This window comes from Pezoporus occidentalis, unplaced genomic scaffold (genome assembly GCF_034315485.1).
Source record: "Pezoporus occidentalis ecotype Australia unplaced genomic scaffold, CSIRO_AGI_Poc_V1 ctg42, whole genome shotgun sequence".
Lineage (NCBI taxonomy): Eukaryota > Metazoa > Chordata > Aves > Psittaciformes > Psittacidae > Pezoporus > Pezoporus occidentalis.
Window position 1 is genome coordinate 5,708,810 of NW_026915747.1, and position 21,997 is coordinate 5,730,806.

The window sequence follows — 21,997 nt, forward strand, 5'->3', positions numbered from 1 at the left end:
AGCTGTGTCTGCCCCATCCCTGGCAGTGTTCAAAGCCAGGTTGGACACAGGGGCTTGGAGCAAGTGGAAGGTGTCCCTGCCTGTGGCAGGAGGAGCTGGATGAGCTTTAAGGTCTCTTCCAACCCAAACCAGTCTGGGATTCTGTGAAAAGCTGGGAGTGTTGATCATGGCGTGGCCAAGAATGGCACAGATGACTGACTGCCACTGCAGCACTTGCATCTCTTCTGGTTTTGCACTCGGTTTTCAGAAGGCATTCCTGCTCAGAGGGAAACATTTCAGCATTTTATACTCCATTTAGGTTGCACACCCAGGAAACCTTCATTAAAAAATACACATAGAAAAAACCTTGCAAGTCATCTGTCAAAATCACAATTCACTTACTACTGCTGTACTCTTAAGCCGGCACACTTGGGGCATGAAAGTGGTAAGAACCTGTCTGGAGACTCCATTTCTTGATGGAGCATTTGAAAAGTACAAACACGAATAACAAGGAAATGGTAAAATTGTAATGGAGTGATTTGTACTTCAGTTTTTCTGGGCTTTTTAAGCTGTCAATAATCCAGCACATCCCGTGTTTTAAAAATAAGATGTATTTTTTTGCAGTCATGAGTCTTGCAGTTTTAACTCCTTCTGGAGTTTGCTGCTTTCCATCCCTTCCAGGAGCAAACAATTCTGTCCCCGGTTGTCCCTGCTTTGATATCTTTTGTCTCTCCATTAGTGTCTCAGCAGAGTTTAAGCCCAGTCTGCATCAGTAGGTACATTAACTTGGGGGAGATAATGCGGGGCTGGAGCATAAGAGAAAACAGAGTTTGGCTTTGCCATTCTGGTTGGAACTGGCTGAGCTTTAAGGTCTGTTCCAACCCAAACCATGCAATGATTTGATGATATCGGTGATCTTTCAGACGTGGTAAAGAGTCCAGATGTTGGTTAGATGCAACCTTTCACCTTGTGGCTGAGCCACTGTGGAACATCCTAGGAGTATCCGCTGGGACCGGATCTCATCACATCATGGAACGTGTGAATCGGAGGCAGTAAAAAACAAGGCATCTCAATTCAGTTCCCAGTTGGATGAGATGCTTCTGTTTTCAGGTGTGTTTTCAGGTGCTTCTAATGAAAACAAATACATTCAGCAGACAACAGCTTCTAGAGAAGAACTGCAAGATGGTTTGTGACCACTCTTTAGTCATCAGATCTCGTTGACTCCACATGCACGTGCACACAGCAGATGGGCTGAACGAGGAAAGGGGCTGTTTTGAACGCGGCTCTTCTCCAACTAAGCCCACACATTAAAAACAAATATAATTTACATATCATTCAGCTGCTTGGAATTCCCACTTGTATAGGAAGATACGTGTCTTCTGTTCAGTTTCTTTTTCATTCTGGTGAAATAAATCCTTCCCTGTGCAGGATTATAAAGCTTTCTGTATGTTTGGGCACGCAGGAGCTGTTTCACATCAGCTCACGTGGGGTATGAAAGGCATCTTGCAGGAATAGCCTCACTTGGTTATTTTGAGGAGGAGGATGGCATCAGCAAAACCACTAGAGAGCTTTTTTACCACTGTATACACATCTCTGAAGACAAGCAGCCCGTTGCTGCCTAATGAAAAGAGGAATTGGAAACCTCACAGAGGCCGATTCAATCACACAGATGCTTTTGCCAACATTTCCACCTTCCTGGGCAAAATTTGTTCCCTTTTCTCTGCAGGAAACCCTTACTACAGGAATTTGTTTGGAGAGGAGGATGGGAGGGGGGAGTCAACGGCTGGACTAAGTAAATGAGTTCAGGGACATTGCAGGCTTCCCTGATGGCACACTGGGAGATGTTGGATGTTTTGGGAGGTACAGGAGTGGGCAAACTCTAATTGCTTCTTGGGGGGCAAGGCTGATACCTGTGTATCTGCATCTGCTTCATTCTCATTTATGGAATCACCTAACAGCCCTGTTGTCTCCTAGGTAGGACTATGGGATACAAAGAATGTGAATATGATAAAGTAACTTGCTTGCCTTGGTAGCACTTAGACACTAGAAGCGTGATCAGGAGTGTGTTGAGGGACATGCTCATATTTGTGGCAAACTTGGCTTTAGAGGACGTTTCTCACTGTTTTGGTGTGAGAAACAGAAGGTTGAGGGAGGGAAGAAGGTTATTTGCCATCACAGCTGGGTTTGAAGATCTGGAAATGAGGATGAATGATGGTGAGTCTGGAAATGGACTGGTGAGTGCGGGACATTGCCGGGTCCTTTGTTGGGTGTCTGAGGAGTCTTGAGTGTGCGGGATCTTCCACATCATTGTAGGCAACAAAGAAGGTTCCTTGTGTAGAATTCTGGGTTTATTTATGTCTTTAGAGAGAAAGGGTGAATCTTGTGGGGGATAAAGACCCTTTTTTTCCAGTCATTTTGGTTTCAGTTCATTGTTAATGTTTTTCTGGTAGTCCCTTAAAGCCCCTATCATTTGTGTTTCCCTTCTATCTCCATTAAACCCCCACATTTGAGAGGTTTTATTCTAGCCATTGCAGTCACACACTAAAGGAGAGGCTGTCTGCTTTGGGTGCTTGTGTCGCTATAGGATTGAGTCTTGTGTTTAGCTCTTGCTGCTTTCATTGGGGCCTCAAGCAAGAAGCATGTTTGAGGTGTGCTCTGCAGACCTCAGAAAGTTAGGGACTGAGGAAAGCAGGAGCTGTGCTGGGTTTTGTTTCCCAGCTTTTCCCACTCAGATCTACCCAAGCTGGAAACACATGGAAGGTCAAAGACTGATGGCAGAAAAAGGGGAAGCAGTTTTGGCCTTTACGCAGTTTTCTGCTTTCATCTGCTCCTAAAAGTTAGTTTCTCTTTTCTTTACTAGAGCTGTTTATTAGTGGAGATGGGTCAGAAACCTCCCAGAAATAAGCCTACAAAGCAAATGAAAACTTTCCTTTTAACCACTTGGCTGAATTGCACCTTTTCTGCTCTGCTTCTGGCAAGAAAACCAGAAAAACCTGACTGTGACCAGTGAACCATGATGGAAAAACTGAGGCTTTGCTACTTGATTTCCAGGTATTAGCTGGTGTCTCTCTATAGGCAACAAACATCTCATTGACTTGGAGAACTGGGTTTGGGGTGAGCATAAATGTATCTGCCGGTACGTTTGCAAATGCTCTTGGGATGATTCCAGGAGAATAGTGAGGAGTTTGACCAAAAGTTTGTCTAAATCTACAAGTCATTTTCCATTTAGTTCCTTGAGTCCTTCATATGGAGTGAGCTCTTCTCTATGATGGCTGATATAGCACAGGCATAATTCATAGTTATCCAGTTCAATACTCTGTGGGATTTCTGGGAAGATTAAGGTTAGATATAAGGAAGGGATTCTTTACCATGAGGGTGCTGAGGCGCTGGCACAGGGTGCCCAGAGAAGCTGTGGCTGCCCCATCCCTGGCAGTGTTCAAGGCCAGGTTGGGCACAGGGACTTGGAGCAAGCTGCTCTAGTGGAAGGTGTCCCTGCCCGTGGCAGGGGGTTGAAACTGGATGAGCTTTAAGGTTCCTTCCAACCCAAACCAGCCTGGGATTTTATGATTCCAGGAGAAAGTCATTGATTTTAACGCATGTTCCTCAGAAGAATGAGGTGCATTCAGGACTTGGCTGGGATCACCTTCACTGCCAGGAAGAAAAACATTTGTCTGCAATTATGAGGAAAACATCCCATCAGTCTCTCTCTGAGCATCATATTGAGAGATGCAGGTGTGGGATTTAATGTGCTGCAGTAGAAAAGAAAGTACCTGGGGGAAAAAGCATCCTGTGGACTGCAGGCTCTGAAGCACTAGAGGCGTTCAAGGCCAGGCTGGATGTGGTTCTGGGCAGCCTGATCTAGTTGAAGATGCCCCTGCTCATTGCAGGAGGTTGAACTAGATGAGCTTTGAAGGGCCCTTCCAAGCCAAACCATTCTGAGATTCTATGGGAAGTGTTTGGTCAGGGAATTCTGTCCCGTTATACAGTTGTTTTTATTCCCAAATTTTGTAGACTTTGAAGAGATATTTGATGAGCATTTCTGTCAGTAGACACATATCCCTTAAAACCTTATGGTATTTGTTAGGCAGTGTTTCTAATCTTCTGATCAATGAGGCATCTGAGCACTTTACGTTTGTGCATGTGTTAAAACATGTACAGATTACCAAGCTTACTGTGTTTTTACAGCAGATCAAGGGCCATGAGCTCTGTACAAACCATATGTTGTAGATGAGGAGGATGAGCAGGATATGGCAGGTCGTAGAAAGGAGCAGTTGAATTGATCAGGCCCCTTTGTAGGAAGACATCTGCTCCTCTTTAGTTACGCAGATACTCACTGAGTCACCCCATTTGATGTGAGTTTTCCAACGTCTTCATAAATTCAGTGTTTTCGTGCTTTTTATCCCTGTGTTTCAATTTAAGTTTGAATTGTTCCAAGGCTGTAATGTTGTTTGTAACGTGCCATGGGCACCATGAGTGCTTTCCAGTTTTGACGTGTGTGCATCTTGCTTACACCTTCCCCTCATGATGCGCATTGATGTTCACTAAAGAAGCTGCTATCTGGAGGAAAATCATTGTTTGCCATTGATTTTATGGGACTGTATCTTCTGAAATACCTCACTTGGTTGGAGAAATTGTCATTTTAAAACCTGTTTCTTTTGGCTTGGTAGAAAACTCTTCCCAACCTGTGGGTAATCCATCAGTACTTACAAGTATGTATGAGTGTAGCTACCAGCAGCAGTTCCCAATATGCATTGAAAGGATCTGATTTGAACTGTTCTAAGCTGGTGATACCCAACCTTCCATCAGCATTGTTTTCTCCCAGCCCTAATTGGTAGACTTCAGTGTCAGTGTGATGAGAATAGACTGAAATGGTGATGATACAAATGTGAATCAGCCCCTTAGTATGACTCAAGAAGATGCTGTACCAAAACAAGGCAGTTAAATGCCGATGCTGGGGGTGTATAACTGCTTTGACTCATGTAGCTTTGAGGCTCAGTTTGCTTGTAGATGTTTTCCTCCCCTTTTGGTTTGCTGTAATATTCCACGAAAGAGAAAAAAAGAGATTTATTCATTGAATCAAACTGAAGCAAAATTCAAAATGAAGAGCTGAGCCTTGAGGCCTTCCCTGTAGGTAAATAAAAGTGGTTCTGATGGATAAAGAAAGGGATGAGATATACATTAAGACCTGCCTATAAAACATATGCTGGTATCAGCTTCCTTCTTCCTAATTTTGGGAACTTACCCAGGAGCTGCCTTTGCTGCCTGCTGAGAAAGAGGAATAATCTTTGTGGTTGTAGAGGTTCAGATGTGGCTCCTCAGGCATCATGTCTGAAATGGAGACTCTACAGAGAAGTCAAAATAGTCATGATAAAGTCTTTGGGGATATGCAGGGTTGGGAAGGGAGTCCTGCTTTTCCAAAGCACTCACAAAACCAGAAGGGAATAGGAGGAAGAGTCATGGAATCAACCAGGTTGGAAAAGCCCTTTAAGCTCATCCAGCCCAACCGTTCTCAGCACCGCCAAGGCCACCACTAACCCATGGCACTGAGGTGTGTGAACACTTGCAGGGACGGTGACTGCAGCCCTGCCCTGGGCAGCCTGTTCCAATGCCTGAGCACCCTCTGGGGAAGGAATTGTTCCTCAGCTCCATCTAAACCTGCCCTGGGGCAGCTTGAGGCTGTTTCCTCTTGTCCCATCCCTTGTTCCTTGGCAGCAGAGCCCAGCCCCTCCTGGCTCCATCCTCCTCTCAGGCACTTGTAGGGAGCCATCAGGTCCCCCCTGAGCCTTCTCTTCTCCACACTGAACCCCCCAGGTCCCTCAGCCCTTCCCCATCACACTTGTGCTCCAGGCCCTGCACCAGCTCCACTGCCCTTCTCTGGCCCCACTCCAGCACCTCAATGCCTCTCTTGTAGTGAGGGGTCCAGAACTGGACACAGGATCAGAGGTGCAGCCTCACCTGAACTGCAGGCGTGTGTGTTCTGCTTGGAAGAAATTGCAGTCTCAGGTCTAATGAGAAAATAGCTGTTTGGGTTTTGGGTTTTTTTGTTACACTTCTTACTGATTTAGCAATAACAGTTTGATTTGTAGCCTGGAAAACCAAGATCTTCCATCTATGTGTTTCCATCCCTGTAGGAGCACTGCGTAACACACCAGAAACCCAAGCTAACGCATCGTTGGTGGCATTGTCCACGTGATGCTAAAGATGCTTTAACACTGGTAATTAACCCACGGCCATTTCTGCCTAAATTAAAACAAGTTTTGATGTCCAGAGTTGCCTTTGGCTGTTGTTTGAATGAATTAGGATTTCAATATTGCCTCATATTTACTAACTCGCAGTAGAATGAACTTGGAGTCAGATCCTCATTTAGTTGAAATAAATGTACTTCCATGGTATTAAACAAATTTAAAGCAGAGGAGGATTTGGCCTGGAGGCTGTATGTTGGATCAGGTTCTGAGCTGCATTATAATGAGTAAGAACTGTGTAATATGGTTGAGTTCAAGACATCCAGGCTGGCTTTGTACCTCATGCCTAACACGTAGCAGAATGGAAACAACTTAATATGCCAACAAATTGGAAGCTCACAGGAGAAGAGAGAGTTGATACAACTCTCAAACGTATGTTCCCTCATTTACCGTGGGTGGATGCAGCTCGTTCCTTTCTATGTGTGGTGTTTGGGCCTTGTGAAGGAAACAGTTCAGTGTAGAAAATAGATCAAGGGCTGCTTTCAAAGTCAGCGCTTCCACCAAAACCTTTCAATCTCCTGGTTCATTTTCTGCACCCCGTGACCCTCTTGAATGTCATCTGCTCCTTTCTGATGGCAAAGCCTTTCTCTCTTTGCCTCTTCGCCTTGTGGAGTTCCTCTCTTCTCAGCTCTCCTTTCCTCCTTTGTGAGCCTGCCTTCTTCCTCCTCCTCCAGCCGCCTCTTTCGGGCTGACACCTTTTGTTAGTGCTCTCAGACAGATTAGAGGCTTAAGATTCAGGGGGGGAGCTGGTACAAATTCTTCTGGGTCAACAGGTTTGTTCCTGATGATTGTGCTCTTTGATGGCTCCGTGTGAGTGACAACTGATCAATAGCAGCTTCATGGTGAAGCTCAAATTTGAATCTGAATGGGTTTAGTTTGAGGGTAACAGTGATTTGGAGGAAAGGAGAGGGAGGAATTAGTGTTTGGGTTGTTTCTTCTCCCCAAACTTTGCATCTCTTGGGTTTCCAATTGATGGTCTTTTGGGCAAAACAGGGTAAGGAAATCATTGGAATAGTCATGGTAGATAAACGATAGATATGAAATCTTGTCAGGGGAGCTCTGTTAGCCCCAGCTTGGTTTTGAGATGCTTTCCAACTCTTCCAAGTAACTCTCTCAATCCATCATGGATCCCTCTCCATGGCTGGGAGATGCCACTGGCTTGTTTCACCATGTTATTCTATATGCTCACTGCATTTCCCTCTGACGCTCTGCAGTGGTTGTCCATATATCTTTCCTGCAGGTGTTCCTTACACTAAAGGCCAAGAACTTGCCTTTAGATCTTTATCTATCTATCTATCTATCTATCTATCTATCTATCTATCTATCTATTAAACTTCTTGATGTAATTTGAAACCAGCTCTGCTCTTCATATGGAGTGGAATAAACACGGTAAAATGTGTGCCTAATAATTTACTGTAAAACAAAGACATTACTTCTTAGGTCTTCCCTACCCAAAGCAAGTTAATCTATGCTGTGGCTATCTCGATTTATGTGTCATTACTGAAAACCTGCTTATTAGGAAACCCAAGGAATCAAATCTTGTTTGCTTTATCACTTCATTCCGTGCAGCTTTAAAACATCAGGTTGTTGCAGAAGCTAATTTCTTTTGCTGTATTAATAAATGGTTGTGGACAGTATGGATAAAACCATTCGCACTCTGTTCACACTTTCATGGCTTGGAATTCAATCTGTGAATCAAGCCAGATAATACAATAGCAGCGTCTTCAGGCAACTGCGATTTAATAATAGCCCTCAACAAAGCAGGTTTGCGTTCGGTCTGGGCTGTGGTTAACCTTCACAAGGGGTTTTGCAGAGAGACCAGGCTCTGTTTATCTGCCTGCCTCATTCATTTCATGTTTTGCTGTCTGTGGGCTTAATACTGTCTCGGAGTCTCCTGCAGGAGAGAGATGGGGTTTGAAAAGGGAAGGAAGAAAAGGTGGGCAACAGCAAAACAATCTCCCTGTGTATTTTACTCACAGTCCCAGTGGATTAGCGATAGTAGTTTGCATTAGCAGTGACAGTACAGAGATGATTACTCTTCCCTAGAGACTGGCAGGGGTAGAAATGGTATTCCATTATGTTGCTCCTTATTATTCTCTGTGCTAAGTGGCACAGCGACTGGGGAGCCAAAGGGCAGAGTTGAGCAGCGGTTTTAAGCTAGTAAAGTTTTCCCAAGCAGGAGATGGGATTGTTAAAATGAAGGCTTTTTTTTTCCAAGGTGTCTGAAAGTACCTTTTTATTTGGCACTAAGCTGAAAATGTGCATTGGCTGCGTTGGCTTTGTTCAGTTTGATGGGGAAAAAAAGATGTTTACTTTCCCTACTATTAGCTTCACTGAAACTGCCTGTAATAAACTCTGATTGCATTGTGTGAAAGCACATCTTCCTGGGCTGCATCAAAAGCATGAGCAGCAGGTGGAAGGAGGTGATTCTGCCCCTCTGCTCTGCTCTCGTGAGACCCCACTTGAGTACTGCTATAGGGAGATCTTAGAGCAGCTCCAGTGCCTAAAGGGGCTGCAGGAAAGCTGGAGAGGGGCTTTGGACAAGGGCCTGTAGGGAGAGGTCAAGGGGAATGGCTTTAAGCTGCCAGAGGGGAGACTGAGATGAGCTCTTAGGCAGAAGCTCTTCCCTGTGAGGGTGCTGAGGCGCTGGCACAGGGTGCCCAGAGAAGCTGTGGCTGCCCCATCGCTGGCATGCATCTTTCTTTCTATCTATCTATCTATCTATCTATCTATCTATCTATCTATCTATCTATCTATCTATCTATCTATCTAATCTATCTTACCTACCTACCTACGGGTTACTCCTATTCAAGCATAGGTGATTTGTGGTGAGGCGCTGGTACAGGTTGCCCAGAGAAGCTGTGGCTGCCCCATCCCTGCCAGTGTTCAAGGCCAGGTTGGACACAGGGGCTTGGAGCAAGCTGCTCTAGTGAAAGGGGTCCCTGCCTGTGACAGGGGCTGGAGCTGGGGGAGCTTTAAGGTCCCTTCCAACATAGGCACCAGTCTGGGATTCTGTCAGTTTTGAGTTAATGCCACCAGGGTTGGCACTCTGGAAGACAGCCTCTATTTACAAACCTTTGTAGAGCTGAGAAGTTTGTATTAAAAGATAAAACGGGAAAAGCTCCTAAATTCCATCGGATGCCTTTCGAGACCTATTACTGAAATCATATTCTGCAGCATGTACGAATATGAAACACATTCTCAGTTTGTATTAGACAGTGACTGAGGTTAGAATGAGCACTCTATTTTGTTTTCTATTCTAGCGTGCACTTAAAGGGAATTATTACTCTTTTAACTCTTGCAGTTTCTTCTTTGCTTGCTGCAGGTAACAGGATATATCGTTGCAGTTAAAATCCTTCTCTTGGATTTTATAATGTACTGTGTGCTAAGCCGCATCACAAAGGAATAAACACTTCTGATCTCACTCTTATCTGTGGCCCCGTTTACACGGTAAAAAGTCTGTTAAATGCTCTCATTTTTATTCATGTCCTGGGATGATTCAGCCTATTCCATGTGAATTACTGGATCAGGAGTGCTTTTAAAACCTGTACCAGCCTCTGCTGGTGTCTAGGACAAACAAGGGAGTTGTTTTAATGTCTGTCTAATATGATTGTACCCTTTCCTAGGCTTGAGCTGAGCACTAGTGCAACTGGGTTGTTCTTGGCTTTAATAGCTGTTGGTGAATGCTGTATTGAGAAGGAACTGCAAGGTTTTGGATCTCTCCAATTGATGCTGTTTGATGAAGGATGCATTCAGGTGTGTGTCTGGCTACCAAGTCAGTACCATTAGTGTTAATTCCCTATCTGGAATCCATAAACCCTGTGTAAAACCGGAACTGGGTGAGATTAGCAGCTCCCTTTGAATGCTGGTAATAGCAAGAGGGCTGGTAACTCACCTCTCTCTGAGCCTTGCTAACAGCGATTACTGCAGGAAGTTCCTTCTGTTTGTTCATTCTTACTATAAAATAAGAAGTAAAGATTTGGGACTTGCCTGATGTGTAACTTGGTGAGGTTTGCAAATAGAGATGTGTCTTCAAAGACTCATTTAGAGCAGTTATTTCAGAGCACTTCTTTGCTGATGGAGAAAAACCACGTTATTAAGAATAAAGAAGGGAAGACCAGAGCAGCAATTCTTGTCCTAATGTACTCCAGTTTATGGTTTTCCAGTCTAGAAACACACAAATCCCCAGGTTCTTATAACTGGTTCTCTAAATAAGCAGTGATACTGAACTGCTGCACCCATGGCTTTGCTCCCGGGAAGGCTTGTAGCTAAGGGCTAGGATATGGTATCATCTATATTTAGATGGATTTTCTGATGCATTGGGCTGACTTGAGAGCTTCATTTTAATATCTTAGTGTATTTTTATTCTTAGAAAGGAGACCTTTGCCTTTTTAAGGAAACTTGGAGTATGGCTGCAGCTTCTCCATGTGAAAGGCAGCTGCAGTGGGACATATGGATCCTTCTGCCACGCTTCGGTTGCAGGCTGGTGTCCTTCTGCAGGCAGATTGGGCTAGGAACGGTTCAAGACCTAACACGTAGTAAGGCCAAAGCTGATGTGATCCCCCAGAAGGAGATAATGAATCTCAGTGAATCCTTGTGAAGAGACAAGAGCAATTTATTGTCTTGTCAACTGAAAGGGGTAGAAATGTAAGTTCTGTCTTATTTGATTCCTTAATTAGGAAGGTTGTCCGCTCATCTTTAATTCACTATGGGTTTATCCGCAAAGGTTAATGCCTTTCAGCCTCCAGAACAAACCCTCTGCTGCTCCATGGCTAAGAAGCCGTTGCTCTTTGAGGTTTGCATAAAGCCACAATGTATTCCTGAGCTTTCAGGGATCACGGAGCTCTTTTTGCAGACGTGTTTTGTGATGTCTGATTGCCCTGTGACAGAGATATTAAATCCTGTCTGTAAAGCCAGGTTGGATGGGGCTTGGAGGAACACGCTCTCATGGCAAGTGTCCCTGCCCATGGCAGGGGTTGGAACTGGATGATCCCCAGAGCGCAGCAGAGGGGCAGGATCCCCTTCTTGAGCTGCTGCTCACACTCTGGGGGTGCAGCCCAGCACACACGGGGCTGGTTCTGGGCTCAAGCACACACTGAAGCTGCATCACGGGGAGCTTCTCATTGACCAACACCCCCAAATCCTTTCCTCAGGGCTCGCTCTCAATCCTTTATCCTCCATTCTATATGGATACTAAGGGGTTGCCCTGACCCACGTGCAGGACCTTCCACTTGGCCTTGTTGAACCTCCATGAGCCCACTTCTTGAGCGTGTCAAAAAGCAGAGCCGTACTCATGTAAGCTGCTGTGACAGGAGTGTAGACGTCAGAGCATGTCCTGTGGCTAAGCACACTGCTTGCTTTCGGTAGCTAATGTGTGCAGGCTTCCCATGGGTGCAGTGTCTTGTTTTCTTTACAAAAGGAGGCCTGAATTGAGCACCGCATCCCGTTACACAGGATGTTATCGGGCACTTGCAAAGATGTGCACAGTTGGAGGAGTCATCACTCTAACTCCATGGGATCAGAAAAGGGGGTGAGAAAAAGGTATTAGCGATGCTGTTGATGAAACAAGGGGCAATAGGGTGTACAGCGAGGTATCTGTTGGATAAAAGCAGTCAAAAAATGATCTGTATTATTTCTCACTTGCTCATCCTGTCAGTGATTGAGGCATTTCAGAGCACAACCAGGAAAATAATAGGTTGCTTTCACAATGGTAGAAGTTTAACAAATGCTAAATCATTCACCCGACATCGTTGCTGTCGTCGGGGAGAGCCGTAGCGTGTGCTATTGATGCCTTGCTTCATTCTTGCTTTTCAGATTCCATCTCCTTGCAATGGAGGCCTGAACGTTTCAATTTGCTGCCTGTAGAGCGGGATTGAAACGCTGAGGCTAAAAGGAGAGAGATGATTTGGGGTGAGGCTGAAAGCAGAGGCTTTGTGGAAGGCATCCCACACACAAACCCTCTGACAAGACCTGCATTCACTAGCACATGTCTCCTAACCGTACCCGACACAAAGCGAGTGGTGGGTATTTGTAAGTGGGATATTCGCTGTGGGGATTGATAAGCCCTTTAGCATTGTGTGGATGTTTAAATCCGTGTTAACACAACGTTCCCTTTTCATTGTAAAGTTTGATTCCACAGCCTCTGCTTGGCAGAACTTCAGTTTTGGGCTTGGTGTGCTTGAAAGAGCTTGGCGTAAGCTCGTCATTCAGTGCCTGTTATTCACGTGGTTATTCCTAAAGCTAGGAATGCCGTGGATGTCCTCTTAATCACTTGCTAGTAATTCTGAGCATTCACAGCATCTCAGCTGGTTATTCTGCAGGCATTGAAATAGGAAAAGCCTGTTTCTAAGGTGGTTTCCATCTGAAGATTGTGTCTGTTCTGCTCTCGTGAGACCCCACTTGTAGTATAGCATACAGTTCTAGTGTCCCTGATGTTGGTGACATCCCCACATTTAAAAGGACATGGGGCTGTTGCTCCATGTCCAGAGGAGGCCACGAGGATGATCAGGGGCTGGAGCACCTCGCATATGGAGACAGGCTGAGAATATTGGGGCTGTTCAGCCTGGAGAAGAGAAGCTGCGTGGAGACCTCAGAGCAGCTTCCAGTGTGTGAAGGGGGCTACAAGGATGCTGGAGAGGGACTCCTCATCAGGGACTGGAGTGATAGGACAAGGGGTGATGGGTTCAAACTGAAACAGGGGAAGTTGAGGTTGGAGATAAGGCAGAAGCTCTTCCCTGTGAGGGTGCTGAGGTGCTGGCACAGGGGCTTGGAGCAAGCTGCTCTAGTGGAAGGTGTCCCTGCCTGTGGCAGGGGTTGGAACTGGAGGAGCTTTAAGGTCCTTTCCAACACAAACCAATCTGTGACTCTAGCTTACCCCATCCTAAATTGGGCTTAAAATAACTAAAGGTGATCAGCTAACAGTGGCCACATAACAGACCCCATTAGCTGCCTAAATCTTGCACTTACCTTTGATTTAGATCCAGTCCAAGATCCTAGAGATGAAAGGCTTGGTGTGTTAAAAGCCTACTCATTATGAAGCTGAGACACAGCCCCTCCTTCAAGGCTTGAGCCCTAATCACCAGCAGTCATCATTTGCAACATTAAATACCTGAGCTAGGCTGTGCTGGCCTCTTCAGGGCTCACATCTGGTTAGAAACTTAGTTAAGAACAAATGAGTCTTGCTTGCATTTGTCTGCAAATAAAAGCATAATGTTCCCTCTTTGAACAGAAGTTTCTTCTGCCTTGATCACTCCAGACCCCTGAGAGGAATACACGGAATTGTTAGGACCATTTTCTCTCCTTTTTTGTTTCATTCCCATTTATTTTGTGTTCCTTGGCTCCCTGCGTACAAATCGATATAATAGCTCTTTGGTCCTGATTTAAAGTTTCTAGCTTTGAATGCAGGCATTAAGTTATCTCCAAGAAGCTGTTTCTTCTAGTCTCGGCAGTTTGAAGCCTTGTTGCTACTATTTAATAGATGCAATTTATGCTTTTAATACTTTGCACTTGGTTGCTTTATTCTCTTTCATTTACTTTGCTCTGTGTCTCTGCCTGTGTAGTTTTGCACCTCAGTGATGTGATGGTGAGGCTTTCTCCCAGGCTTTTCACTCATCTGGTAGCCTGAGTTGTTTCCCCCTTTCTGGATGAGGATATTTGGGCCTTTTCTGTGGTTTTCTCTTCCCAGTAGTCATTGCCAGCAGAGATTTCACAGGAAGGTTTGTGCTTCCTTCTGCAGGAAATAGACATTGGGGTTTTCTTGTCTTCCTTTGCCCTGGACAGCATCCTGGGAAATGGTGTCCAGAACTTGGCACCCGAGGTCCACACTGCAGCCAAGGCTGGGAGCTGTGCTGTCAGGAGGAACTCTGCCATTCCTCTTGAACCTATGGATTTTATGCTTATCGTTAAATCACAGGTGTTAATAACTCTCATTCTTCTAGCTGAAGAAGGATGATCCCTGTGAAAACCCCATCTCCTACAAAAGAAGGTGGCACGTCAAAGGTGTGATGGAGATAGCTCAGTGGATGTGAACAGACTCCTGCCCCTGGGGCCATCTGTAGGTTTCATAGAATCATGGAGTAGTTAGAGTTGGAAAGGACCTTAAGATCATCCAGTTCCAACCCCCCTGCCATAGGCAGGGACACCTCACACTAAACCATATCACCCAAGGCTCTGTCCAACCTGGTCTTGAACACTGCCAGGGATGGAGCATTCACAACCTCCCTGGGCAACCCATTCCAGTGCCTCACCACCCTCACAGGAAAGAATTTCCTCCTTAGATCCAATCTAAACTTCCCCTGTTTAAGTTTGAACCCATCACCCCTTGTCCTGTCACTGCAGTCCCTAATGAAGAGTCCCTCCCCAGCATCCCTACAGGCCCCCTTCAGACACTGGAAGCTGCTATGAGGTCTCCACGCAGCCTTCTCTTCTCCAGGCTGAGCAGCTCCAACTTCCTCAGCCTGTCTTCATCTGGGAGGTGCTCCAGTCCCCTGATCATCCTCGTGGCCTCCTCTGGACTTGTTCCAACAGTTCCATGTCCTTTTTATGTTGAGGACACCAGAACTGCACACAATGCTCCAGGTGAGGTCTCACAAGAGCAGAGCAGAGGGGCAGGATCACCTCCTTGGACCTGCTGGTCACGCTCCTTTGGATGCAGCCCAGGATACGGTTGCTTTCTGGGCTGCGAGTGCACACTGAAGCCGGCTCATGTTCATTTTCTCATCCACCAGCACCCCCAAGTCCTTCTCCTTGGGCTGCTCTGAATCTCTTCTCTGCCCAACCTGTAACTGTGCCTGGGATTGCCCCGACCCAGGTGTAGGACCTTGCACTTGGAATAATCCTCCAAGCCATCAACATTAGGGCCCAACTGTGGCAAATCTGAGCTAAGGTTGCACCATCCACATCCTGCTCAGCTGACTGGGAGGAGCAGAGACATAGGAGTAGCTCGGAAAGGCGCCTTGACAAAAGCAAGCTGTCATCTGAACAACAGCAACAAAATCTGTGATAACCTTTCGTTTCCTTTGCCATCAAATACAGCGCAGGAGAATAATCTCATCAGTTGAAAGAGGAAAAATATGGACTTCCCTCTGATAAATTATCTGGAGGCTGCTCGCCTCATTTGTTCGAAGTCAATATTTTGCGCACTTGCTGTGGAAGCCTTGCAGAACATGGACATTCAATTCCGAAGCAGTTTCCATTGGCATTTCTTTAATAAACTCTCATAATTTATAGACTGTGTTTTACATCATCTCCTCATGCCTCCAGAGTTTGTTCTAGCCAGCTGTGAAGAAATGAGGTATTGAGTTGTTACTCTTCTTGATTAAGTCAATAAAATCCATTTGTCTCGTTAAGTGAGTAGCTCCACTTTGGCACGTTGCACAGTCCCAGATTCCACATTTTGGGGTGGAAAAACAATATCCAAGACAATGATTAATGATCTGACAGTCAGAACTGCCCAGCCAGGACCTCAACTCGGCCGCGCTTGCCCAGAGCTGTGCCTGTACTGTATTGCTAACGCAGCGCAGAGCAGTGAGCACGACAGCTTCAGCTGCAGTTTCGAGGTGATGATGTGTAATTATTATTAGGTGATGATTGCTCTGAACACTGAAGAACATCTTGTTATTTTTCGGTGGCCAATCTTCATCTTTTACTAAAAACAAATGAACAAGTAGCATCACTGTGAAAGGAAGCTGAGAAATGAAGGAATGGTTGTATTTTGGTTCATAGCGGCTCTCATAAGCAGCCTGAGTTCTGCTTCTCCATATGAAGCGGTCATATTCCTGTATCACAAAGTCCCTGCCTCTTTTGTTCTGATTTGAAGCATTTGAACTTTGGTGAGAGCTTGGTTTGGAAGTGATGGAGGTGACTGAGCTCTACTTAGAACACTTGGAGATCCTGCTCAGCAGCTTTACCCAACCATTCCCATGAGCACTGCAGAGATCCAAATGATAAAATCCTACTGTGTGTTCATACCCTGTCTTTTGAAGTCTTCATGTCCATTTGTATTTGATCATAGTAAGTATCATCGTATTATGATACCTGCAGGAGTAGCAATTATTCCAAGCTCAATAGCAGCAACCAGTGAGTCCTTCAGCTGGGTTTGGTATTGGGGCAAGTCCAGAGGAGGCCACAGAGATGGAGCCAGGCTGAGAGAGCTGGGCTGGGTCAGCCTGGAGAAGAGAAGGCTCCTGAAGGGGAGACCTGAGAGCAGCTCCAGTGCCTAAAGGGGCTGCAGGAAAGCTGGAGAGGGGCTTGGGACAGGGGCCTGTAGGGCCAGGCCAAGGGGAATGGCTTTAACCTGCCAGAGGGGAGACTGAGATGAGCTCTTAGGCAGAAGCTCTTCCCTGTGAGGGTGCTGAGGTGCTGGCACAGGGTGCCCAGAGAAGCTGTGGCTGCCCCATCCCCGATGTGTTCAAGTAAGGAGCACCCGTTATTTTCCAGGTAAATAAACCATCAAAAGGGCAAACTTAGATCTGAAACTCAGAACATTTTGCTGCAGCTTCTTTCCATCCTTTCTGCAGGCTTTGTCGTGCAAGAATCTCCAATTAGAGGGAAGATGGAGGATGCAGAGAGCAAGTAATGCATGAAACCCGTTTTCCCCATCACAGAGTTAAAATTGTAGACCTGTGATGGGGTCCTGGCTGTCTTCTTGCATCCTGATTAAGCAGTGTCTTCACTTTGTGCCTTTATCATCTGCTGTATCAACTTGCAGTTTGCTGTTTCCTCAGCTCGTAGGAGCTTATTATAACCCAGCTTTGTAACAACTGAGGCCAGACTTTTTAATGTCGTATTTATTTTCACCTGATGTGATTGCCAAATTACACCTTAAAGAGCAACTTGTCAAGGATGGTGGTTCCAAATTTCATCTAGTTTAATAATAATAGTGTTTGTCTATTAACTTCCTTCCTGATCTTGGAAAACACTTAGGCTCCTCCAGGAGAGGAATGGAGTAGTATTAAACTCCAGCCTCTCCTAAGATCCCTGTCACTACCAGTTTCTACTCTAGCCCCGTGTCTTGGGCTTGTTTGGAAGCAGTATCTCCCAGAGATTCTCTCAGTTATCTGTCCTTTGGAATCATCATCAATAGTCATTGCTAAATACATCGAGCAGCAACAGGAGCTCCAACTCCTAACCTCAAGCAAAGGGAAGAATCTCATCCTGATTGCACATTCTGTCTCAGTGGACTTTGGTAGAAACTTTTCTCTTTGTTAGCTCAACTCTCCTGTCTTGGGCCTTCGTTTCAAGCTCTTGTTCTTAACTACTTGTGTTTTCAATAGTAGTAGTGTTTTCAGTTCTGTCCTGTAAGAGGGGACCTGTAAGAACCAGGCGTTCCCATCTCTGCATGGGCCAGGATGGCCAGGAGGAGCTCAGCTAAATCCCTCAGCATTATCCAAATTAATAGAAGGCTTTCTTCTCTATCATTACCCCACTGTCATTGCCCCATCCCTGGCAGTGTTCAAGGCCAGGTTGGACACAGGGGCTTGGAGCAAGCTGCTCTAGTGGAAGGTGTCCCTGCCAGTGGCAGGGGGCTGGAACTGTGTGATCTTTAAGGTCCTTTCCAACCCAAACCAGCCTATGATTACATCATGATTTTAAGATGTGATGTCATACATGCATGCTTACTGCTCTTCTGGTGATATGTCCCTCCACACAAACTTCAACTGAGTTTTACATTAATTGCCATCTTTGGCCTCGTTTATTGATTCCCATGCCTGGGACATAGGGGTGTTGTGTCTGTCCTGACTTCAACAGCTGAAGATGTTATCCTCATAACGCTCCATCAATACAGCTGCTATGGGAACCCTTTTGCCAGCAGAGTTGAGGCCTTAATGTGCCTTAGTTCTGCTGTTGACCAGGCAGGCTGGGTCCGTTTGAAGCTTGGTGGTGGCTGTGCAAGGGGAACAGCATTCCATTGGAGCAGGAGAAAGGAGGATATGGAAGGATTGGAGATACTTTTATTTATTAGTCTGTAGCAGCAGATTCCTTTAAGTGTTGGAGAGGCAGAGAGCAGTCTGCTACGGGAACAGTGCCCCAGCTTTACTGCCAAAACCATCATGCAGGCCTGCCAGGAGCAGCCAGGATCTGCCTCCTGTTGAGTTACCGCTAGGTCTGTTCTGCACACCGCATGGTGTTACAACTCTCGTAGTAAAGCAGCATGGGGAGACCTGCTCCTGGTTGCATCATGACAGTGAAAAGCATCATCTTGGCTCGCTCTTCCATGGAATGACTTTGACGTGAGCCAACACTGATGCTTCAAAAAAGGGAAGAGTTTTTGAAGAAGAAAGTCCTCAAAAACTTCTTTTCACTTTGGAATGTCTCTTTGAGCGCTTTACCGAGTAAACTCCCAAATCCCTTCTGGATTACAGTTGCCTCAGAGCTGTCATATTTTGGGCTGGCATTGTTTTGCTGTGCGTTTGCAATTGCTGATTCACAGAGCAATAAACCCCCAGGACTTTGATTCTAATCTCTGAAAACAAAGCAGTGTAGGAGAAATGGATTTCACCTTGCAATGATTAGCTCTTAGCAAGCTCGTACCGTCTTTCCGGAGACATTTAGAGTCAAACCACATCTGTGGAGACAATTCCTCTTTCTTCCCATTCAAACTGCAGTGCTGAAATGCCATTGTAAATCAAGAAAAAAGTGAGTCTTTTTGCTTTAGTCAGAGATTTTACATTTTTAGAGCAGTATTGGAATAGCCTCCAGACCTGTCTGCTTATTGCACAGTCACCGTTGTGTTTAGCCACTGTAACCACTTGTAGGTGGTCTCTTAAATCGAGGTAATTCAGTGCTTTCTCTGCTTGGGGAAACTACAAAAGCCAGAGGTGAAGAAAGGATTTCAGGTTGTCCAACAAGGGCAGTATTGCCGTGCATTATGGTAATGAACATGAGCCGGCTTCAGTGTGCGCTCGCAGCCCAGAAAGCAACCGTATCCTGGGCTGCATCCAAAGGAGCGTGACCAGCAGGTCCAAGGAGGTGATCCTGCCCCTCTGCTCTGCTCTCGTGAGACCTCACCTGGAGTATTGTGTGCAGTTCTGGTGTCCTCAACATAAAAAGGACATGGAACTGTTGGAACAAGTCCAGAGGAGGCCACGAGGATGATCAGGGACTGGAGCACCTCCTGTATGAAGACAGGCTGAGAAAGTTGAGCCTGGAGAAGAGAAGGCTCTGAAGGGGGCCTATAGGGATGCTGGGGAGGGACTCTTCATTAGGGACTGGAGTGACAGGACAAGGGGTGATGGGTTAAAACATGAACAGGGGAAGTTTAGATTGGATCTAAGGAGGAAATTCTTTCCTGTGAGGGTGCTGAGGCACTGGAATGGGTTGCCCAGGGAGGTTGTGAATGCTCCATCCCTGGCAGTGTTCAAGGCCAGGCTGGACAGAGCCTTGGGTGAGATGGTTTAGTGTGAGGTGTCCTTGCCCACGGCAGGGGGTTGGAACTGGATGATCTTAAGGTCCTTTCCAACCCTAACTATTCTGTGATTCTATGATTCTATAATTGGTCTTTCAACCTCAACCTCAGAGCATAGGTGCATTAAAAGAGGATGTAACTTAACTAAACAGGGCAAAGAAGGAAGGAGAAAAGAGAAGGATAATTGCTCTCATTTTACAGATGGGAAATGAAGATCTGGGAAGATCATAGAACTCTGCACTCATCTGGCCTTGATCTAGCAAATAGCTTGAGCATCTCCTGCTCTTTATCTACAGGAGTATTGTGGAGTCCCAGACTGGTTTATTTTGGAAGGAACCTTAATGCTCATGGGCAGGGACACCTTCCACTAGAGCAGCTTGCTCCAAGCCCCTGTGTCCAGCCTGGCCTTGAACACTGCCAGGGATGGGGCAGCCACAGCTTCTCTGGGCACCCTGTGCCAGCTCCTCAGCACCTTCACAGGGAAGAGCTTCTGCCTAAGAGCTCATCTCAGTCTCCCCTCTGGCAGGTTAAAGCCATTCCCCTTGGCCTGTCCCTACAGGCCCTTGTCCAAAGCCCCTCTCCAGCTTTCCTGCAGCCCCTTTAGGCACTGGAGCTGCTCTCAGGTCTCCCCTTCAGGAGCCTTCTCTTCTCCAGGCTGACCCAGCCCAGCTCTCTCAGCCTGGCTCCAGAGCAGAGCTGCTCCAGCCCTCGCAGCATCTCCATGGCCTCCTCTGCACTCGCTCCAACAGCTCCACGTCCCTCTTGTGCTGCTGCCCCAGAGCTGGATCAGGACTGCAGGGGAGGTTCTCCCCAGAGCACAGTAGAACAGCCCTGGTGCAGTATGGGTGGAAGCAGGAGCTGAACCAAAGTTACCCAACTCCCTGTTCTGTGCTTTAAGTACTATCCCATCCACAGACTCATTACTTCATTATTTCCCCATGTTCGCTGCTGTTTTGTACAGCTTTGGTGGTGTGTTTGGAAGCAGCAATCAAAGATACTTTGAAAAAGGGATGCTTATTCTGAAAGGGAGAGCACACTATTGTTAAAGCTGCCTTTACCTAGGTTTGTGGTTTTATTCTCGTCTGCCTTTTAAAGCAGCTCTCCAATTTGGCTTGTCTTGATAATAAACCAGGTGCAGGAAGGCGAGGTGATAGCTGCAGGACTATTTAACACATTTGGGGACTGTGGAGGCAGACAGAAAGGGGGAAATCTATGAACTCTCCAAATGTTGCTGGCTTTTTGCTTCAAGATCAATAGAAGATCTCTCAGCACAAATGGTGCTTAATATCACAGTCCTAAATTGTCCCTAGATTATTGCATTTTTTCGCCAAGGCAGCTTTGTTTAAATAATGGCTGTGTCACGGAAGCTGTCTCATTGATTGGATTACGTCTGTGTGTCATAGCGAGAAAAATGAGGTTGTGTCAGGCTGAATTACAGGTTTACATACGTTATTGAAGCATTGCTCTTTACCTCTTCCTCTGTCAGTCATCATCACCTTGCAGAGTGCTCTGGTTTTAATATATCTCAGTCACAGAATCAAGGAATGGGTTGGAAGGGACCTTAAGATCATCCAGCTCCAACCCCCCTGCCATGGGCAGGGACACTTCATGTTAAACCATGTCACCCAAGGCTCTGTCCAACCTGGCCTTGAACAGTGCCAGGGATGGGGCAGCCACAGCTTCTCTGGGCACCCTGTGCCAGAGCCTCAGCACCCTCACAGGGAAGAGCTTTTTCCTTCTGTCTAACCTGAACATCTCCTGTTTTAGTTTAAATCCATGGGCTTTTTAGCAACAATATTACTAGGAATTAATAATTAAGGTGTTCATGGATGCAGGTGTTGTCATTCTCCCACTTTGCTCTGGAGAGACCCCCTCCTGCAGTCCTGATCCAGCTCTGGGGCAGCAGCACAAGAGGGACGTGGAGCTGTTGGAGCGAGTGCAGAGGAGGCCACGGAGATGCTGCGAGGGCTGGAGCAGCTCTGCTCTGGAGCCAGGCTGAGAGAGCTGGGCTGGGTCAGCCTGGAGAAGAGAACCCCCGTTATCCTTTGAGTAGGAGCAGTGTGTGAATGCAGTTCCAGTATCAGCAACCTCTCCCTGTAGTTTTTACAGCGCGGCAGTTGTGTGTTCTCAGCTAACAGAACGTATAATCTGTTGTAGTAGATTATGAAAAACCCCATGGTGTTTCATTTTCCAGCCTGTTTGCAGAGGGTGAAACTGTTTGTATTGACCTTGTCTATAAGTGCTGGGCATATTTTGCAGCAGAAAGTCTTAAATTGACTTTCCACATCCCTTGTCCAGTTTCACAGGAGAGAATAAGTTACTGCATGAGTTAAATTTAATCCTAGGTTGGTTTTATAACCTGAAAGAGCAG

At 46.1% G+C, this 21,997-nt stretch overlaps 1 protein-coding gene across 2 annotated transcripts in view; it reads left to right on the forward strand.

Annotated features, from left to right (window-relative positions):
* EXOC4 (exocyst complex component 4) overlaps positions 1-21,997 on the forward strand; it is a 394,313-nt gene that overhangs the window by 210,562 nt on the left and 161,754 nt on the right. Inside the window, exon 11 of one of the 2 annotated variants that reach the window (XM_062634254.1) lies at positions 15,255-15,446. The exons of the other annotated variant lie outside the window; for it this stretch is intronic. Coding sequence (XP_062490238.1) covers positions 15,255-15,267 — 13 coding nt within the window. The 3' untranslated portion in view covers positions 15,268-15,446. Of the gene's footprint in view, positions 1-15,254; positions 15,447-21,997 lie in introns of those variants that run through there. 2 annotated transcript variants of the gene reach the window in all.